We start from the raw sequence: 22,480 nt of genomic DNA on the forward strand, positions 1-22,480 counted from the left end.
GGGCTGTATGGCAACTGCTGTTGCTTTAACACCCCTAAAAGTGCAGAGGCAGCGACTGCAGCTTCCAGCCAGCTTGGATGTCTGGTCCCTGAGCTTGAGGAAACTAGTATTAATATTTATTGTTGAGAATACTGGGGAAAACAGCCCTTAACTCTGGGGTTTCTGCTGTCCTCTTGTCCAAAGCAGACTTCCAGGACTCTGAAGAAACAGTTTCAAGCAGGATGCTTTTCCCCACCTCTGCGCAAGATTCTTCCCGTGGCCTCCCAGATGCAAATGACTTGTGCCTTGGCCTGCAGTCCCTCAGTCTCATAGGCTGGGACCGACCCTGGAGCACCCAGGACTCAGATTCCTCAGCCCAGAGCGGCACACACTCCGGTGAGTGTCAGAAAATGAGTTGGCTGGGGGTGGGGGGTGCATGGGGTGGTGAGTGAAGATATCCACAGCAACAGTTGTTCTGATCCCCTCTGCCTCCCCCCCGCCCCATACAACATGGAGCTGTTTTGCAAAAGATGGAAATGCTGGCTGTTAGTGTGGCAGGACAGATGGTTGCTCGTAAAGGCAGGCATGGCTTTTCCACTTACCCTGATAAATTCCCTGGAGTTGTTAGTCTGCACCTGAGGTGGCCCTGAGAAGGGTCCCCAAGGTGACAGTCTTATGCAGAAAAGATCCAGCTAACCCCCTAGTGCCCAGGCCTGTCTTAGAGATGATGAAGCAAAACACTTTTAGGTGGGGGAGGGGACTTAAGGGGCTGATTACTGGATGTCCAGATTCTGTTTCTCAGTGGCTTTTAAAGCTAGGGAGCTATGTGTGAAGGTTGGGTGGTCCCTGAATCGTGGCAAGGGAGGAATTTTAAACATAAGTGAGGCTGGGGAATACTGGGATATTGGAACTGGCTTAATATAAGGTTAAGAGCATTGATCCTGGAAAGGGGTAGCAGGGGAAGTGGGGTGGAGTAACTCTCAGCTACAGAGGCTTTTTTTCTTTCTTTCTTTGTGTTAAGGGTAACCAAGTGGATGAAGGAAGAGCCACTCCCCTTTAGGATCGCTTGTCATCTTGGAAGGATTTGATGGGGCAGTTGAAGGGGCTTCTTGGCAAGCCCTTGAACTGCTTCTGCTCATCCCTTCCCATTGCCCATTTATTTCCCTCTTGTGGTTCAAGGGGAGGGTTGGCCAGATGCAGGTCTTAGACTATTCAAAAGGAAATGTGAACTTAAGAAATACAATAGCTATACTTAAAAGTCTACGTATTTTGCTTTGTATAAATTATACCTTAATAAAAAAGAATATTGGCAGCAGATACTTTAGGAAAATGGAAAGTGGGGGTGGGGGCGGCCTTTGCTGTTGGTGCTGATGGTGGGGTTCACTGAGCCTGCCACCCTCTCCCTGCCTTCCCTGTTCCAGAACCCGGCAGTCAAGGCAGCAAGGTACTGTCTCGTTGATTTCTCTGGCCTCCACCCTACTTGGCGCAGGTCTTTTTTTAGAATGCTTAGCAGAGCCTGGGACTGTTGTGTCTGTTGGCATTTTAATGCCCAGTTGTTTTGGTAAATCCCGTTTGTTCAGGGGTAGAGGGTGGATTTTTTTTTTTTTTTTTTTTTTTTTTTTGCTTTGCGGGTAGGGTTAAGTCACTACCTCTGGGTTAAGGTAGAATTTCTTGAAGTACTGGCCTTTAGCTGATGCAGGTTTTTCCAGAAAGGTTAGGAACTGCCCTGTTCTCTGGGCAAGGAAGTGTGGTGTCGCTGTTTGGTGTCCTATGCCTGGAGATGTTGGCTTGGAGGCCACGGTAGTTTCTTGAATGTGGTACTCTGAAGCCAACCTGGGCGGCCTCTGTACCTGACCTTGTCCTCACCCTCACAGCTGTAACTGAGCAAAAGTCAGGGGAGCTCACACAGGAGACTGGCACCTGTCTGTGGCAATCAGTGTTTAACCAAGGCACTACCTTTCACTGGTATCATGTTGGGTGTGGCCCTTCTTTGCCGCTGGTTTCTCTTAGCTACAGGGGTCCTTCTGAAAGGTGTTATAACACAAAGAAATACAAGAGGGGCTTGGGGCTAACTTGGGGCTTGGGGAGGTGGGCCTGAACCTAATTTCATTCTGAAATTAGGCTGTAAAAAATAACTCGAGTCCAGCCATAATTTCCTCGGCTTCTCCACCTCTTGAAAAGCCTGTGTTTATAGCTATTTGTCTCTAAAGTGGGGGTGTATTTACTTCTCCACCTTCCATCTCTAGCACTTTAGTGATAAATATTACATGATTTCGTGGATCAGGCAAGGCCTGCACTCTGTGGCCCTAGAATTCATGGGAACCAGAGAGTTGCCCCAGTGGTATGATTTGGCCACGGGCAGGGTTAGTGTGAGTGTGTCTTCCTTTCTGAGGGTTGAGGACACACCCATCGCTAATCCCTGTGTTATCCATGGATTTTGGAGCTGTATTGATAGCCGTCTCTCTTTCTCTGAGCACTGGGCCTTCTTGGAAAGCCCACATTGAGGGTACTGCCTCCTGGAGTAGGATGCAGCCCTCCCACCAGCCAGCTGCATCCTTGCCAGCACTGCGGGAACATGCAGCCCACACTCCCAGTTCCTACACTGCCTTCCCATCTGAAGACCAACTAGCTCAGTTTCTTGAGGGAGGAAGGAGGTGTTTCACCAGCTCTGGACAGTCTGGGACTCATCCTGCAGACAGCCTGGTACCTTGATGTCTCTGCATGGGGCATGTGGTGCAAGCTTCTTCCTTGGGCTCTGCTTTGTGCAGCGTTGCCCTGTGTGGTTATGGGTTCACATCTGACCATTTTTTATAATTCTTTTAAGTTTTCAGCAATGTGGGGGGTGGGGGGCAAGGTTGGAGATAGCAGGACTTTTGCCTAAAAAATCTTGGCTAAACTCATTCAACAAATGTTGAGCGCTGGCTGTGTGCCAGGCACTGTGTTAGGCACTGAAGGTATATCATTAAATAAAGCTGTTAGCCTTAAAAGTCCTCCTGACTATCAAGGAAAAATAGATGGGAAGGTACTAAATGCAGCATGATAGTTGCTGTGATGGGGGCTGCCATTTGCCTCCACTAAGGGTTTTTTTTGTTTGTTTTTTGGGGTTTTTTTTGCACTGGGGCAGGCTTTCATTGTATTCTCAGCATGATATTGGTATGTGAGGACCTTTCTCCATGGGCTAGGGTCCTTCTGCTGTGTGGATTTCATTGGCCTCAGAGGCCTGTAGGAAGACTCTGGGGTGGAGTTTGTTTTTGAGTGTTTTGCCTGTAAGGCCAACATAGGTTTGAAGGTAGGGCTCTCTGGGGTTCCCTCCCTTCTAGACTGTGCCTCTTCTCCTCATGCTGGGAAAGAAGCTTCTTTCCCATCAGGGCGAGATAAATGTTAGAAGTGACCCCATTGACGTGTCCAGGGTTACCTTCATCCTACTTGCGGCATCCTAAGACCTGTAATGGAACAGAGAGCTATGAAAGCTATCCTTGATATCCTGGGATGGGGGAGAGAGGGACTTAAGAATCGCTATTTATCGACTGCTTCCAATGCTAAGGATATCACATGACTGTAGGCTGGCATGGTCCTGCGAAATGGGCACTGTTACTGTTCCTATCTGAAAGATGAGGAAACGACGTGCGCAGAAGAGGTCAACTGCCCAAAGTGATAGAACCACCAGAATTCGAACCTGGGTCTCGTTGGTTCCAAACCTCTCATGCTCTCTACTGTCATACTTGTCATCCTGTAGGCAGAACCCTAACATGTTGGGCAGGAACACTGATGTTAAGGTATGTCTTTATACAGCCCCCGGGGCTCTTCAGTCAGAGGTGTTGTGTTCTCTTGCTGAGGTTATCCCTCAAGGCCAGGGCACAAGACAGACAGTTCTGACTCCCTCTTCACTCTGAGACTCAGCTCATCAGCTGTGCCACCCAGTGGATTTGTCTTCCTGCGTTCCCCTGGTGACTCTTTTGCATTACTCAGCAGGAAGTGGGGTGACTGAGAACCTACTTTGGGAGACCTAGAAATAAAGACTCCTAATGAATGCCTTGTGCGGAAGCCCAGTGTGCAGACCAGATGCTCTGTCTAAAGATGCCAGAGGACGTGGCCTGTTTCCTCTCACTCTCCTTTGGAAGTCCTTTGGGGATTAACCTGCTCACCCTCTCTGGTTTCTGCCCTAACTTCTAACCAGTGAATAGTGTGTTCCCTGTGCTGTGTCACTTGCAGGCTCCCCTTTGGTCTGCAGACTAAATCAGTCTGGAAGGAGAGGGGAGTCTTGGCATTTTAATTTTGTTGCTGCTTTGCTTCCAGGCAACATACAGAATAGGCTTGGGTTCCTCCTCTGTGGAACATAGACTTCTTGGCCCCAACCAGGTTTTCGAGCGAATCTGCCTCAACTGTCCAGTTCTCCAGTACTGTATTCCCAGTGTGTAGCACAATGCCTGGCTTCTGGTTTTTTAATAAGTATTTATTGAATGAATGAAGAGTGCTGAGTAAATTCTGGGTAATTTTGAACTGCAGAGTTCAGGCAAGGTGTCTCCCAGTCTTCTGCCTCCTAGAGATCATCTAGACCAACAGATTGTCAAAAGATCAAAATCTCCAACCTTCATTGCTTTTAGGGCATTGATTTACAGAAAGTTTTTGTCATACCCTGGAACATGGATTCTGCCCCAGAGTCAAGTAGTCCACTGAGGAATAGCTTTTAGTGCAGAGAGGAAGGAGGGCCTGGGAAGCAGTGTGATGGTGGAGCACTTCCTAGGTGAGAAAGAAGTTGAGGTGGTGCAGGGACCGAATGTGTGCTGACCTTACATGAGACTTGGGTATGTTGTTTCTTCATGTACAAAACTCGTCCAGTGGTCGGGATCAGGAAGAAAGGCTTATGTTGGTTGCCACCTTGGACCTGTGGGATCCAGAGTTGGTGGAGGGAGTTCAGATTTACAAGATCACCACCTGAGTTGGGATGTGGTATAGGTGCAGAGTTGGAGTCATAGGCAAAGAGCATTCTGTTATACCCGGAATGAGTGCTGCCTTCCCGCTTCCTCGTCCTGTACCTTCAGATAGACTTTGAGCAGACAGCCTAGAACTAAGGCTTGGAATAGGGAAGAAGGTTCTAGGCATGCAGCCTTGTATCTCAGGCTGAAAACAATGGCCCCTGGTCTGGGTTTTCACTCAACTACTCTCATTAGACAAGTGGCATCTGGCTGTTATGTCTTGGGCCTGGTCTCTGCCCAGGCTGAGCTCAAGCTCAGTGCCTTGCAGCACAGGCATCCACATCCAAGCTCTTGTTGCCATTGCTGCTGCCGCCATCAGGCTCTGGGTGCCTTTGTACTCTTGGGGAAGATTCAGAAAATTCGAACAGTGACTCAGCTGTAAAACCCACAGGAGCTGGCACAGAAGGGTGAAAGTGGAGAAAGTTAACAATCAGTCTAAAAATATTACTGCTGATTTGGTCTCTTGTACCTCTGAGGTAGCATTAATGAGCTGGAACCCTCTGCCAGGTCCTCTCCTCTCTGTGACTTCCCTTAGAGCTGTCTGTAGCTGATGCGGATTTCTGCCAGCATGGGAGTGGGGATGGGTACCTCTGCCCTAGGAAGAGCACATTGGTTTTCTTCATCGCTTTTGGAAGAATTTGCTCTACACTTCGCCACCAGGGCTGGAGGCCCATGGTAACCTCAGACTTGCTGTAATTCCTGAGTTGTAGCGGCCAGTATAGGAGCAGAGCAGAGAGGTCAGGGCATGGCCACCATTGAAGGGTGACCATGGGACTTCTCTCCCACATTCCCCCATCCCTTAAGCCATCTAGGTTAATATTTGACATCTGTTGGTGAAGCTCTGTGCTATGTGATGGGGAGTGGAGTTTGAGGTCAGTCAGTGGCCTGTAGCATAAGATGCCTGTCACTTGCGCTGGATTTTAGATTATATGGCTTGAAGAGAGTACCTTTCCAGTAGGTATACTTCCTGCTGTAGGTTAGTTAGGAAGAAGAGATTGCTCCTTCCCTCCTGATTCCCCACTGGTGTGAATCAGTGCTGCTCTTCCAGCAACCTTACATAAGGGGGAGTATAGTCCCGTGGACTGAGCTGGGAGCAAGACAGGTGCCATCCCTTGAAGTGAGGTCCCTCCTTCCCTAGAAGCCCAGTAGCTCTGCTGCTTTCCTCCCTTTGATCTGTAGATACTCAAAGAACTACCTGGTCAAGTCCTTTGTGAGGTTAGGCTATAGAGGGACACTCAGGTCACTGTAGGGCATCTGACCATGAGTGACATTTTCCAGAAACTTTGCTCCTTCTGTGGGTTGAAGAAAATATCAAATCTCCTAGAAAATCCCAGCCCTGTTAACAAAAGGTTTTCCTATCTTCCGTATATTTTCTAGTCAAATGTCTCTATTCTTGGCCCCTTCCCCTGTAATAATTGTAAGAAACTGGTGCATGGAGGCACTGATGTGACCCAGGGGTGTTAACTCTGATACACCCTGACCTTATACATTTGCCGGTTGGCATTGCCCCTTTCTGGGCCACTGGTCCATCCCTTCCCCTTGTTTTCCTCTGTGGTTGCTATAGTGTTCCGTGGGCACCCCTGCTCCTTGTACCTGCGTGGAGAAATACGTTTCAGGGGCTGTGGAGATCCCAGCAGACTCTGGGGAAGATTGGTCAGGGGAGGGTGCTCTCTGCAGCCCGTATCCAGGTATGGTCAGTTCTTTTTGAAGAAGGTATTTGAAACTAGTAGTATTGTCACAAGTTTGGTGTAGCAAGTAGCTGTATTCTTGGCCTCTGTTTTGGTGATGGGCTGAGTCAGGATGAACTCTTTTTTTCCTTTAATTCTGAATTGCATGTAAGTCAGCATTGTGTTCTTAAATTGGATAACCTTGACAGGAAGGGGGTATAGCCTCAGTGAGTATACTGGCTCCTGGGGACATATGATACTCCCTTTCTTTCAGTACTATTCAGTAAGCATTGATCACCTGCCTTGTGCCAGATGGTTGAGCCAGTTACTGCTGGAGTGGGGTGGTAAGAATGGCCCTTCGTATGCTTGGTTGAGAAGGCAGAGCTTTATACACGTGTGTGCCTGAAAATATCTATACAGATGTTTTTGAGACTTTAAAAAGCTTGTTTAGGAGTTCCTGTCGTGGCTCAGTGGTTAACAAATCTAACTAGCATCCATGAGGATGCAGGTTTCATCCCTGGCCTTACTCAGTGGGTTAAGGATCCGGCACTGCCGTGAGCTGTGGTGTAGGTCGCAGATGTGGCTCAGATCCAGTGTTGCTGTGGCTGTAGTGTAGGCCAGCAGCTACAGCTCTGGTTCAGCCCCTAGCCTGGGAACCTCCATATGCAGTGGGCACGACCCTAAAAAGCAAAAAAAATAAAAAATAAAAAGCTTGTTCAAAATAAGATGATTTCTTTTATAGGCAAAGACTCCAAAGGTATTCAGTTAACCATTTTTTCCCCCTGGGGATTCTAGGCTCTGTTAGTTGTGCTTGGTTTCCCTTTTCTGGTCAGATTAGTTACCTCGAAAAAGGTTAAGAAGGTCAAATGGGAATTGACTAGTTTCCGTTCTTGTCATTTAAAAAATTTTTTTTTGTTTGGAAGTAATTTAAAATTTACAGAGGTTATAAAAATTATACAAAAGATACTTGTATTCCCCTTATCCAGTTTCTCCCATTACTGACATTTATCTCATTTGCTTTATCATTTGCACATTCTCTGTATGTATATCTAGATCTGATTTCTTTCTGTACCATAAAGAATAGAGATGTTCTTACAAACATTCACATACAACAAAAGCTATGAACTTCAGTCAACTTAAAATTGATGTAATGCTCTCATTAAGCTATTGTTCATATTCCAGCTTTGTCTGGTGCCCGGTAGTATCCTTAATAGCATTTTTCTTTTCCTTGTCTCTTAGCAGTTGTCTGTCCCTGAGCAGTAGGCCTGAGCTCTCTTTGTATTTGCTTGGTATGAGCTTACAAAGTTCTTGTATTGAATTAATTAATGTATTTATTTATTTATCTGTCTTTTTAGGGCCACACCCACGGCATGTGGAAGTTCCCAGGCAAGGGGTCAAATTGGAGCTGTAGCCACTGGCCTTACACCACAGCCACAGCAACGAGGGATCTGAGCTGCATCTTCAACTTATACCACAGCTGATGGCAATGCTGGATCCTTTAACGCACTGAGTGAGGCCAGGGATTGAACCCACGTCCTCATGGATACTACTGGGGTTCATTACCGCTGAACCACAGTGGGAACTCCGTCTTCAGTGTCTTTCACAATGTTCAGCTTGTTTCCGGCCATCACTTTTCCTGAAGCTATTATCACAATCCCTGCCGATCATTTTCTATATTCTTTATTTGTTCCTGGTTAGGTCTCTCCCCCTCTCTCCTCTCCTCCAGCACCCTCTCTCTACCATGGGATGGGGAGGAGAAGGTAGTTTTCAGAGATCAGGCTCTTTAGGAAATACATAGTCACCTTGGTTTCTTTTTTCCTTCTGGAAAAAAAAAACACAGTTGCCATTGTGCTGTAAGAGCTGTATTTAAATAACCTACAGATTTTTTAAGTCAAGGGAAATAATTACATATGAAAGGTTTTGGGGTGTGATAAGGGGAACTGATTAGAAGCTTGAAATAGCAAGCCTCAGATTTTTCTAGATTAGTGCTTCTTAAACTTTAATGTGCACACGCATCTCCTGGGGATCTTGTTAAAATGCAGGTTCTGATTCAGTAGGTCTAGAGAGAATCCAAGATACATTTTCTAATGAGTTCCTACAGTGGCAAGGTCCTAGAGAAGTTCTAAGACTTGGATGATTTAGAGTCCAAGGTACTGACCTCTGGAATCTAAGATAGCTTGTCTGTAGTTGATGGTCTTAAAGGACTTTGAAAAAAAGTGAGGCATCAAGAAGATGTGAAGTCCTGAGTATTTAAAAAGGGGGGGGGGGAGTTCCCATTCCTGTCTTGGCTCAGTGGAAAGAAATCTGACTAGCATCCATGAGGAGGACACAGGTTTGATCCCTGGCCTTGCTCAGTGGGTTAAGGATGCTGCGTTGCCGTGAGCTGCAGACGTGGCTCAGATCTGGTGTTGCTGTGGCTGTGGCATAGGCCAGCAGCTGCAGTTCCTATTCAACCCCTAGCCTGGGAACTTCCGTATGCTGCAGGTGCAGCCCTGAAAAGAAAAAAAATGTGGGATAATAGTATCCATTTCTTAGGATTCAGTGAAGATTGTTTACCGAAGTGCTTCTAACAGAGTATCTGGCATACACTAGATGTGCAGTAGATGGAAGCTGCTGTTAGTGAATGGTGAACCTGGTCCATGTGACCATGAACTCTGAACATTTAAGGAGGTGGAGTTCATTAGTGGCTATTGTGGATTGTCATGCCATTTTGTTTTTAGACAGGCTTATTATCAGATGAGAGGAGTGTTATTTACAGACATAATTTCTAATTTTGACACAGGAATTTGACAACGCCTCAAGCTGTCTTTTTGGGCATGGCAAAAAAAAAAAAGTCCTAGGTTAGTTGAGGTAGATGGATTTCTGGCCGTTAGAACAGATGTATCAACACAGTAATGAACACAGAATGATGTGAATGAGAAAAGTGGTTGACACTGGCTCCCATATTGCTCCACACTTTTTTAAAACCTTGGGTGAAGACATAGTCACCATAGCCCACATTTATCATCCTTGCCTCCAGACAGAAGCCCTTTTGGCCAGCGATCTCCTTGAGCGTTTTTTTCTGTATCCTGCTTTATTTCTTTCCCCTTGACAACTCTTGGAGCTCTCTCCTGTGCTGCCGTTTTCTGGGACTGACAAAGTGCCCTTTATCTTATTTGTCCCTGGTGAATGGTCCCTGTAACTTCTGCCTCCATGGCAGGTTTTTCCATCAGAATGCTGCTTGCTCACGTGGAGGCTGCACAGTGTCCCAAGCCTCATCTACTGTCTACCTCTGGGTCATTCTTTTTGTTCATCCTTTCCAACTTCCTAGTCCTTTCCCTTCTCTGAAGATCTCAGTATCTAGTTTTTGTTTGTTTTAACCCCAGAGCCACTTACAGCTATGGGTCCCTTTAATGTCCTTATAGGTGACCTAGACAGTACTTTAGACTCCACATAGTCCACCTCAGCCACCTGTGGTCACACACCCTGGACCTTGTGGTCTTCAGAACTGTCTTCTCTGTGCTTCCTCCTCCTGTTTCTCCTATCTGTCCCCCTCCCCGGGTAGCTGCCAGCACCTGGCCATTGCTGTTCTCCATTGCTTCCAGTCTCTTGACTCTCTCCTGTCTTCTACTTGTAGTACATGACCTGCTCTTCTTCAACTCTGTTATCGATTTCCTCCTTCAAAACCTCTTTGGAAAAAACCCATGGTCCTGTATGGGTCCAGGGTGTATCCAGATCACCCATATCTGATTTATTTCATTTCACTTTTTAAAAATTTTTAATTTTTTTTTAAATTTTTTTTTTTTTTTTTTTGCTTTTTGGGGCCACACCCACAGGATATGTAGATTCCCAAGCTAGAGGTCTAATCAGAGCTACAGCTGCCAGCCTACACCACAGCCACAGCCACAGCCACGCCAGATCCGAGCCATGTCTGTGACCTACACCACAGGTCACAGCAATGCCAGATCCTTAACTCACTGAGCGAGGCCAGGGATTGAACCCACAACCTCATGGTTCCTAGTTGGATTCGTTTCCACTGCGCCACAACAGGAACTCCTTGCTTTATTTCATTTCATTTTATTTTATTTTAGCCACACCTGAGGCTTGTGGAAGCTCCCCAGTCAGGGGTTGAACCTGCCCCACAATTATGGCCTGTGCCACAACCATGGCAACACCAGATCCTTAACAAACTGCTCCACAAGAGAACTTCCACCCACGTCTGATTTACTAATCAGTCTCTCACTGGGTGCTGGGTACCCATGTAATCTTATCTAGTGTCCCTGGTCAGCCTCCTTGGCTGTCCCCACAACAACTGACCACTGTCTCCCACTTACCCGTAGGATAAAATCTGAACACTCTTAAGTTGCTTTTCAAAGCTCTTTATGGGAGTTCCCATCATGGCGTGGTGGTTAACAAATCCGACTAGGAACCATGAGGTTGCGGGTTCGGTCCCTGCCCTTGCTCAGTGGGTTAACGATCCGGCGTTGCCGTGAGCTGTGGTGTAGGTTGCAGATGCGGCTTGGATCCCACGTTGCTATGGCTTTGGTGTAGGCCGGAGACTACAGCTCCGATTCGACCCCTAGCCTGGGAACCTCCATATGCCACGGGAGTGGCCCAAGAAATAGAAAAAAGACAAAAAAAAAAAAAAAAAAGAGCTCTTTATGATTTGATTGTTACCTCGTCATTCACCACCCTAAGCTTGTTTTTGTAAAATGTGAAGATGAGTCCTCTAGGGCAGTGGTACTGCTTTTAAGATCAATATGGATGATCTGTTAGTTTTCACAGTGTTTTTCTTACCACATTTTGCAGCACCAAGGAGGAGCCTGGAATAAATCTTCACACCTCCTGCCTTCTCAGGGCGTGAGTTCTAGGGGCTTGGACTTTGAGTGTGTCAGGAGTATTGAGACAGGAGTTTGTCAGGAGTATTGAGAAATTTGGCAGAGATTTATTGGTAAGTGTCAGAATCCAAGTTTAGACAGACAGTTTCAGCATATGGTTAAGTGCTTGTGCTGGGAAACTGCTTTGAAAGGCCTAGTTAAAAGACTGTTTTCTTAAAAAAATGAAATAAAACTCCTTGCTGAAGATGGTATAGCTCCCCCCTCCCCAACACACAAACATGTAAGACTGGCTAAAATTAAATAGACCAACCCTTGGGGTTCCCTTGTGGCTCAGTGGTTAACGAACCCGATCAGGATCCATGAGGATGCAGATTCGATCCCTGGCCTTTCTCAGTGGGTTAAAGATCTGGTGTTGCCGTGAGCTGTGCACACATTCAGTCACAGACACAGCTTGGATCCCACATTGCTATGGCTGTGGTGTAGGCCAGCAGCCGTAGCTGAGATTTGACCCCTAGCCTGGGAACCTCCATGTGCAGTGTGGCCCTAAAAAGCAAAAAAAAAAAAAAATTTAAATAAAGGACCAACCCTGATGACTGTTAGCCAGTGCTTGGAGGGACTGAAGCTCATCAGTGCTGCTGGGAGTGTGAAATGGTACATGCAACAGGTTTCATAAAAATTAAGGGTAAATAAACATGATAAAATAAACAAATACATACACGATTCCCCTGCATTAAACAAAGAGTTAAGGCTACACCTACCGTGTCTTAGTCTAAGAAGGAAGTCATTGGCTAAAGGAGAGTGGACTGGTCTGATTTTGCACGTAGGCTCAGTTGTGAACAGCATCCCCTGAAAGCATGCTTTCACTCTGATTTCATGCTTAGAGAGGTTTATTCCTGCCTCTTGAGACTCACTACAGCCCCAGCCAGACATTCAGACTACTTGGACCCTGAGAGGAAACAGCTCTGGTGACCTGTGTTCCACTCAGTTACTAGTGAGTAATTGTGAGATGGAGCCAGTCACAGCCACCATTTATTGAGCACTTTCACACTAAACACATTATTTTGGTTTCGCCTCACAGCCCTTTTGAGGTGGGTATTTTCCCCTTTCTGCAGATGAAAAAAAATCGGATTAATAAGGCTTCTCACCTAGCCTTGGCACTGTTATAGCTCCATGGCCAAAACCCCCTCATACACCCACCTCATGGATAAAAGAGTGTTTTTCTTTGCTTTGGATTCCTTCTTTCCCCAAGGTCAAATGTGGAAAAAGGCTGCTCTCTTCTGCTGTGCAGTTTGCCTCCCTTATCTTTCCTGGCCTCTGCTTTACTCTTTTTTGATGGTTAATATTTAAATATTTATTGTGTGCTGGGCACTGCTGTGCTGAGTACTTTCCATCTGCTATCTTGATTATTGAACTCTCTTGACAATGTTATGATGTAGTTGGTATTCCACCCAAGATGCCATGAGAAAATGGAGACTCAGAGAGCTTCCCAGAGCACGTAGTCATATAAAGGTGGTGTCAGACCAAGGGTTTCATCCCAACATTGTCTTAAACCAGACCAGGCTTAACTACAGTGTCATTCTGCTTCCATCCTAAATGTATGAAATCCAGGAGTGCATAGGAGAGAGTGCATGTGCTAGAATTTTGCATGAAGAAACCTCTCAGATGAGAAGCATGTTCATGCTCTACCAGACTTATGGGGTATGGCATGAAATTCTGTCTTTTAGCTGTATAGTGTTAGAAAGGTGAGGGTTTAATAAACACATGGTAGGCTGCATGGAAGGAGTATGGTTTGGGCTTCCTAATTGTGCTGAAAGTATCTCCTATAGCAGCATGGGCGTGTGTATCTGGACATTAATAGGACCTGTGATAAGGGTGCCCAGTGGCACAGTTTTCCCAAATGCTAACACTGACCCTGAAGCCTGGTTGGCAGAGAGCTGGAGTTTAGCTGCTCCTGTCACAGCAGGAACTCTGGTCCTCAGAAAGCCATCTTGTTCCTGCTTCTGATGGGCCCTCGGTGGCCAGTGTCAGTACTAGATGTATATCTCGTTACACTCTTAGCTGTGGTTCTGTCATGCTTTTCGGTGGTCGTGGTGTGGTATAGCTTGTTGGGTGGCTGAGGGAGTAAAAGGAAGGGCTATTGGCTGGGAGGAAAACTAAGAGGTCATGAGATTTTCTTTTTTTTCCCCCCTCTTCCTAGTACTGAGCATGCTCCACAACCCACTGGGCAATGTCCTGGGGAAACCCCCCTTGAGCTTCCTGCCTCTGGACCCCCTTGGATCTGACTTGGTGGACAAGTTTCCAGCACCCTCAGTTAGACGATCCCGCCTGGACACCCGGCCCATCTTGGACTCCCGTTCTAGCAGCCCCTCTGACTCAGATACCAGTGGCTTCAGCTCTGGATCAGATCATCTCTCAGATTTGATTGTATGTAATTTGTTGGGGAGTGGGGTGGGGACAGCAAGTGAGCTTGAGCGGGATGCGAGTCCACTAGAATGCTGGGAGTGGAATGATGGGGGGGGTATGGAGGCCACGTGGACAGGTGTAGAACTTTCCATCCTCAACGGAATAGAGGATGCTTTGTATACCCATTATACCCATTGGGCAGTACATTTCAGGACCTGAGTGGAGGCTTCTTTGCCAGTTACTGCAGGAGCTAATGGGAAACAGTTTCAGAAGTAAATGTGGGAGTCCTGGCATTGTACTGTTTCTTGACCTACATGGGTGTTTTCTTTAACCTTTAAACAGCATCATTTATGTACCTTTATGTATGATACCTCAGATTTCTTAACTGATGATTTAAAAAATCACACGTTAGGAGTTCTGTGGTTCAGTGGGTTAAGGATCGATCCAGCATTGTCACTGCAGCGTCTTGGGTCGCTGCTGTGGCACGGGTTCGATTCCTAGCCCAGGAACTTCCACATGCTAGGGGTGAAGCCAAAAAAAGAGAGAGAAAGAAATAAAAGTCATATATTAGGGAGTTCCCCTCGTGGCGCAGTGGTTAACGAATCTAACTAGGAACCATGAGGTTGCGGGTTCGATCCCTGGCCCTGCTTAGTGGGTTAAGGATCCGGCGTTGCTGTGAGCTGTGGTGTAGGTTGAAGACGCGGCTCAGATCCCACGTTGCTGTGGCTCTGGTGTAGGCCAGCGGCTACAGCTCTGATTAGACCCCCTGGCCTGGAAACCTCCATATGCCGTGGGAAGTGACCCTAGAAAAAAGGGGCGAAAAAAAAGACAAAAATCACATATTAGTAATCTGTGGGTCTAGGGTTTAATCCAAATCTTACTGACTCTAGCTCCTATATTGTTTTTCACGGACCCACGCCAGTGAAACTCTCAGAGGCCATGATGGATCTATGAAATAATGCCTCAGAGTTCATTTCCACATCTCCTGCTTTGTATCTACAGCCGTGTGTGACATGAGTGACATTCATTCCAAATGGAGTTGGCAGGTGGCTTAGAATAGAGGAGGAATAGGGCATAGCAGAAGTAAATATATAGGAATGGCAGCAAGAAATCATCCTAAAGTAAAATACAATTTCAGGTGCCTTCTGAGCCTGGCTTCTCTATTACCAACCCCCCGAACTGACTGTTAAGTTAATAGAATGGTTTATTCCCCTGCCCTCTTTTCTTCCATATTCAAGACTGGCAACATTCATAGCATAACTTCTTAGGTCTCACTTTGCCCCCCAGTCAGTCTGTCCTAGAATGTGAAAGCTGGCATTGGTATCCCCTCTGCTCATTGGTTGTGTGTTCAGGCTGTATTTTCAGGATGGTAGCCATAAGCGTGTCCCTTTGACTCTCTGGGCTGCAGTTTATTCCTTATAAATGGGATTATATAAGATGCTCCTAATTTTGTTTGTTCTTTTAGATGGGGCTCAGTCTTGGGAATTTATCACATAATCAGTTTTAATATTTGGGGATTTTGTGTAAAGAACTGTCTCAGATACCCCACCCCAAAGTCTTACTGATGAGAGGGTATGGACAAACAACCCACAGAAGAGGAAATAGAGGCAGCATTTGAACTTATAGGAAATATTCTGTTGAATAATTATCTTTATTTTTGATAACATGGTATCATTTTTACCCACTTGAATTAGTAGAATTTAAAGCCTTGTAGTGAAATTTGTGTTCTCATCCATTTCTGATAGAACAAAAGAACCCTCATAGACGGTATTTTGACTTCCTACATCTGAGAATCTGACCAGAGAACATACAGAATATGAAGCAGCTACAACTTAAAGTTTTTATTTATAATCCTGAAAACTTGAAAGTATCTAACTGTTTAACAGTAGGGGGAAAGGTCTGCGAAGTGTGGCTTACTCCCTAAATAGCATATCATAAACAATTTAAAAATGATTATGAAGACTGGTGATGTGGGGAAAAAACTGAATTGGGGAGAAAAGAATTTGTTTAAATTATGATGTAAGCACAACTAATCTTAAAAATGCATAGGAGGAAAATCTAAAAGACACTATATCAAAATGCTAAATGGAATTTTTCATAATTTCTGTAGTGTGATTATTTTATAACAAAACTGTCCTTTAAAAACCTGTATCTTCCTCTTTCCTTCCCTAGTCAAGCCTCCGAATTTCCCCTCCCCTGCCCTTCCTGTCTCTGACAGGGGGTGGTCCCAGAGACCCTTTAAAGATGGGAGTTGGGTCCCGGATGGACCAAGAGCAAGCTGCTCTGGCTGCAGTCACTCCTTCCCCAACCAGTGCATCAAAGAGATGGCCAGGAGCTTCTGTGTGGCCATCCTGGGACCTCCTCGAAGCTCCCAAAGACCCCTTCAGCATAGAGAGAGAGGCCAGGCTACACAGGCAAGCTGCAGGTGAGTGTGTCTGTGGGCATGTGGGAGGCCTGAGGCCTCATTTCGGGGCAGAGAGTAAGTGACCTCAGTTCGCAGACCGGTATACTGTCCAGAAGAAGACTCGATTGCATGGTGCAGTCTGCATCTGCAAAGAAGGGTCTGTTCTGATGAGTTTGTGCTAATGGGGACAAACTTGGGAACTTCTTTGAGGCTGAACAGAGAAGCAGGTAACTTGGAACACAGGGTGCCCATTAAGGACTGGATCCATCTTTCACTTGTTCTCTTCCACAGAGATTGTACACCCCTGTGGCCTTTGATTCTTTTCATGAGTGGATGTCTTCAAGAGAAACACTAGAAATGGTGCTTAGAATTTTGACTGTCCCCTCCCCACTTCTGAGTCGAAGACATGTCAGGAAAAACACTGCACTCTCTTCCCCAGGGCTTTCTGATTGGTAAACATGGGGAGGCACTGGGAGGTGGGTAATCGGTTTGTCAACTTCCAAAGTAAGGGATGTCCCAAGATCTACTGGTCTCTCAGGAACCTTGTGTCGTTTAAATTAAATACATATTAAATCTGTTCTTCATCTTACACCGGTTCTTGGAAGCAAATGCAGATGAGTCATTGTTTACTAGTGCTTCAGGGAGGTGCTCACTGACCACGGTTCTCAGATTCTGGAGTTGGTGATTGAATGCTGAGTTTCTCCGTTCCATTTGTTCCATAGGTTTCAGCATGTCTGTCTGTGTATTCAGAGCTAGCCCTGATCTCATTCTCCCCTAATAGTGCTGCTACCCTGTTTACTTAATGGTTTCGTCAGCCTGACTTTGTACTTTCTCTGCTGCCGTTGTTTTCTTATGAAGTGACAGGACCATGCTTTTGGATAAGACCGTTATATCCACTTCTGTTTGCAAAATATTGCTGATGATGCCTAATTTCTTGCTGTAGCAACACAGTAGGCCTGTGCCTTTTAGAGAATGGCCTTTCGTGTCTTTGTCCTGAATAAAAATGATGGTTCATTTCATTGGCTATCTCTCTGCTCCAGTGCTGGAGGAGGAGAGTGAAGCAGACAAGGACTGGCCAGTCCCCACTGGGGTCAGTCTCTGGTGTGGAAGGGCACAGACTGAGTGGGGACATGATTGAAGACTGGTATGAGGGAGGGCTGGACTGGTCACCAAGAACAGTGAGGCCTCTAGGAGCTGTCAGTGCAGGCCAAACAGAAGACAGTTTCTCCTCTGTATAGCAACAAAGCGTTTCTTAACAAGATGTTTGAGTCAGAGTCAGGGAAACTTCACAGTGGGTTTTGACAAACTTGGGATTAGTTTACACAGGAAGCTGAGGGGTTGGGAGAGAAGATCCATTATCTCAAGTGTTGGCATCAGGAAAGGCCCAGTGTCTCAGTGTATCGTAAGGGTAGCTCTGAAAATGATGGGGCATGGTTCTGACTTGGAACAGGTGGACATTTTGTCTTAGTGGGTTGCTGGTGGTGGTTCTTACTGGCAGTGCCCTAACTTCTCTGACTGATAAGTTCAGAGGCAAGGCAGGGACACAGTAGAACGTTCCTCACTTGAACATTTGAAGAGAAGGTCCATTCGACGCAACCTAAGCCTTGAGGATGCTGTATACAGTATGGCTCTGTTTACGTTCAGGCCCAAGCACACTTTGTTTTATTGAGCTTCACTGATACTGCATTTTTTTTTTTTTTTACAAATTGGAGGTTTGTGGCAACCCTGTGTTGTCAGATAACGGTTAGCATTTTTTAGTGATAAAGTATATTTTAATTAAGGTAGGTTACATTGTATTTTACACATAATTCTTTTGCACACTTAATAGACTACAGTGTAATGTAATTTTTATATGTACTAGGAAACCAAAAAATTTGTATGACCTGCTTTATTGTGGTACTCATTTTATTGTGGTGATTTGGAGTAAAACCCCGCAGTATCTCTGAGGTATCCCTATGGCTATAAATTTAAATTCATTAGTATTGTAAGCAGTGTCTTCATAAAGATGCTTTCTGGTTAGCATACCAGTTACATGTTTGGAAATAGCTTGGGTTGTGGTTTTCCCCCTGCACATTCGGTTTGCTCTTCCTCTCAGTTTTAGTGGGGGTAGAACTAGTGAATTAGGGTTACCATATTGGGCTGACTGGTTTGGTGAGGTGTAAGATTTCTTGCCTTTCAAAAGAGCTAATCATGGGTGTTCTCCCAGGCAGCCAGGCTAGGACTGTGGCCTCTCTGCTCCTGCCTGGACAAGTTCACCCCAGAGAAGGACAGTCACTTTGTTGATTCTCTGACCCCTGTTTTTCTCTTTGTCTTCTACCAAAGCTGTGAATGAAGCCACCTGTACCTGGAGTGGCCAGCTTCCTCCCCGGAACTATAAGAACCCCATCTACTCTTGCAAGGTGTTCCTAGGAGGTGTTCCTTGGGATATTACGGAAGGTGAGCCCTGAGACCTTCTGCTTCAAGTGTTTGAAGGTGGGGCATGTCTTTGAGGAGCATGGAACTTGGACTTGAGGTCAGGAACTGAACCTTTGCTTGGGCACAGGGTATTATAGGAACATCCATGAAGGGAGAGGTACATTTCATAGACTCCTACAGGGCTCACACTTACACTTGTTGCCTGAGACCAGAGGTCACTTCTGAGTTGTCAAAGAGGATGAGCCTGGGAGAACACTGGTGGCCCTATGTTGCTGCCTTCCTGGGGAGGATGGTGGCCCCAGTTTGTGCCATTCTTTTCCATCTCGTTGCAGCTGGATTGGTTAACACCTTCCGTGTTTTTGGCTCTTTGAGTGTGGAGTGGCCTGGTAAGGATGGCAAGCACCCCCGGTGTCCTCCCAAAGGTAATACGCCTAAAGGTAATAAAGACATGGTAGGCGCTGTTTTCCCTCCCTTGTACGTCACTGCACTGAGGGATGCTGGGATGTCACAGCTGCATGCTGGTAACATGGTTTGGGCACTTGAGAGCACAGAACTTTCAGCTGTCAGCACTTCTCCTCAACCTGCACATCCCTGTTTCTTTGACCTAATACTCCATCTCTCCAGACCCACACTGCAGCTGGAGCTGCCTCTGACACTGCCTGGTGCACTTCCTTCCCAACCTGAACCAGCAGCTCCTTTCCTCTCAGAATGAGGTGTCTGAAAAGCTTTCCTGCCTTTTCTGCCCAGTTAGGTTGTTGCCCGACCTAATTCTGGGATCCCTTTGGAGTTAGCAGGAATGAGGATCAAGCATCTGATTCCTCACTGGTCTGAAATGAGATCCCTTCCCTGTAGAAAGGAGCAGATGCTATTTTCACTCTGCCCCACCTTCACTGAGAATGTTCCAGCAACCTGAACCAGTGGTCTAACTAGGCTTTTAAAGGAACACCTCCATCCCCTGGCCACAGATCTGTCATTGCTCCTGTCCCCAGGAAGGCCAGGCTCACTGACCTGAACATGCTGTGTGTTGTGGGAGAGAGACAGTGTGGTCTTGGTGGGATCCTCTGCTCTACTTTGCCAGTCCCTTGTCCTTACCAGGGTGGGAGGCAGTGTGCTTCTCCCTCCCTTGGCCAGGTATCCAGCACAGCCAGTGCTTTCATTTAGCGAGACTGCAGGAGTAGGACAGAACTGTATCTTACACACAAGCCATCTTTCTCGGCAGAAACTCCCTGCTGTGAAATCAAGGCTGAGGAGTCGTCGCCTGAGGGATGTTAATGCAGTTTCTCCTTCCATTGGGAATAGGGTATGTGTATCTGGTCTTCGAACTAGAGAAGTCTGTCCGGGCCTTGCTTCAGGCTTGTTCTCGTGACTCACTGAACCCAGATGGCCTGAGTGAATATTACTTCAAGATGTCCAGCCGAAGGATGCGCTGCAAGGAGGTGAGTTGGCACAGCATCTTTCTGGACTGGTAATTGGCACATATGAGACAGTGGATTTCGTGGGGTGGGTGGATACACACACAGGCTGCAGGTAAGTATTCCTACTGAGGCAAGAGGGCTGTTCTTCTTGCCTCACAGTAAATACAACAACAGTCTCTCGGTTACATTAAAACCACTACCACCATGGACCTGAATGGTATGCGTGTGCTTCTGCCCATGGAGATCAAACTCTCTCTCATCTCGTATTTTCCTCTTCTTATTCTGGCCAACACTTCTGTCCCAAACCTGTCATCTTAGAAATGAAATTGAAAATAGCAACTTTCTCAGCTTGGCCTTAACTGATAATCTCCAGTCATATCTCCCTAGTCCTGCCTTCAGGCTGTGCCTTCTGACCTCTACCAGGCTGGGGTGGGTGTATCCCTCTTTAGCCCACACCCACCCATGGATCACTTCTTCACTTCATTCAGGGTGTCATTAGTGTGTAGTTCTCTCCCGATGATTCTCTGTGCACCTTTTCTGGCAATAACTGTGTGTGCCCTCTGCATTGTGGGTCTCTAGCTAGAGTCACCCTACCTGGGAGCCTCCTTGCATGTTCTTGGACTAAGTCCGTTTCTGTGGAGCTTCAGAAGCTCCACTTTTTATCATACTAAGTGAAGTATGTCAGAGAAAGACAAATATATGGTCTCACTTCTGTGTGGAATCTAAAAAATAGTACAAGTGAACTTATTCATGAAACGGAAACAGACTCATAGACATAGAAAACAAACTTGTGGTTACCAAAGGGGATGGAGTGAGGAGAGAGAAATTAAGAGTTTGAGATTAACACATACACACTATTGTGTATAAACTAGATAATCAACAAGGACTTACTGTATAGCACAAGAAACTCTACTCAATATTCTGTAATAACCTATATGGGAAAGAAATCTGAAAAAGAATATATATATATATATATATATATATATATATATGTATGTATAACTGAAGCACTTTGCTGTACATCTGAAACTAACACAACATTGTATCAACTATACTTCAATTAAAACAAATAAATAAAACACAGTAGAAAGTGAGACATTCACAGCACAATGTACTGTTAGAAGGAGCAAGGAGCAGAGAGATCTATGGTTCCAGGAGAGCCCTGATTTATAAAACTTGATTCACACATACCTTCTCAGCGGCGTCTGCTGGGGAGAGTGCTGCTTCTTCCCTGCTTTTGGCTAACTGAGGCTGCCAGCACCCTCCACTGCAGCACAGCAAGTGCTGAGTGCTGTGCAGCCACCGCACGGAGCCAGAGCCCACTGGACCATTTCACAAGTTAGAGCCATCACCACATTCAGGAAAGTCATTTTTAAAAAAAGAAAAAAGAATCTCTGTTTTAACCAAGTTCTCCAAGTGGTCCTAGTGGTGGTGTTTGAGAACCATTTGTCCATGGAAATTTTGAACTCAGGAGTACATGTTACTTTTAAAGATTTGATTCCAGAGTACATTGCCTTTTTTTTTTTTTTTTTTTTTTTTTTGTATTTTTAGGGCCACACCTGCAGTATATGGAGGTTCCCAGGCTAGGGGTTAAATTGGAGCTACAGCTGCAGGCCTGCACCACAGTCACAGCAATGCCAAATCTGAGCCGAGTCTGCAACCTATACCATACCTCATGGCAACACCGGATCTTTAACCCACTGAGCAAGGCTAAGGCTCAAACTTGCTGTCTCATGGATTCTAGTCGGATTCTTTTCTGCTGAACTGCAATGGGAACTCCCCAGAGTACATTACTTTTGTGATATTGGACTAGACATTTAGTATCTCTGAAAATTCATTTCCTCATCTTTAAAAAAATGGGGAATCGAAATGCCTATTTTAGTAAAGACACCAGCAGTTGCCAGGGTAATGGGGGAGGGAAGGATGACTAGACAGCACACAGAGGATTTTAAGGATGGTGAAAACACTCTCTATGATACCATGATGGTAGATACAGGCCATTACACCCATAGAGTTACAGGAGTACAACAAACACCAAGTGTGAACCCTAAAGTAAACCATGGATTTGGGATGATGATGTTTCTGTGTAGGCTACCTGATTTTAACAAAGGTACCACTCCTCAGGGTGTTGAAAGTGGGGGAGGCTGTGCATGTGTAGGGGGCAGGAAGTATATAGGAAACTCCACATTTTCAGCTCATTTTTGCTGTGAATCTAAAACTGCTCTTGGAGTTCCCGTCATGGCGCAGCAGAGATGAATCGGACTAGGAACCATGAGGTTGCGGGTTCCATCCCTGGCCTCACTCAGTGGGTCAAGGATCAAGTGCTGCCATGAACTGTGGTATAGGTTGCAGATGCAGCTCAGATCCCACACCCCTAGCCTGGGATCTTCCATATGCCGTGGGT

At 46.0% G+C, this 22,480-nt stretch overlaps 1 protein-coding gene across 1 annotated transcript in view; it reads left to right on the top strand.

The window, feature by feature from the left end:
* The window catches only part of CPEB1 (cytoplasmic polyadenylation element binding protein 1), a gene marked incomplete at its 5' end in the record, with an annotated part of 53,355 nt that overhangs the window by 24,900 nt on the left and 5,975 nt on the right, over nt 1-22,480 (top strand). Inside the window, 6 exon segments of the mRNA NM_001097510.1 lie at nt 187-375; nt 13,637-13,863; nt 16,015-16,267; nt 18,569-18,682; nt 18,994-19,098; nt 19,961-20,097. Coding sequence (NP_001090979.1) covers nt 187-375; nt 13,637-13,863; nt 16,015-16,267; nt 18,569-18,682; nt 18,994-19,098; nt 19,961-20,097 — 1,025 coding nt within the window.

Source organism: Sus scrofa, chromosome 7 (assembly GCF_000003025.6).
Source record: "Sus scrofa isolate TJ Tabasco breed Duroc chromosome 7, Sscrofa11.1, whole genome shotgun sequence".
Classification (NCBI taxonomy): domain Eukaryota; kingdom Metazoa; phylum Chordata; class Mammalia; order Artiodactyla; family Suidae; genus Sus; species Sus scrofa.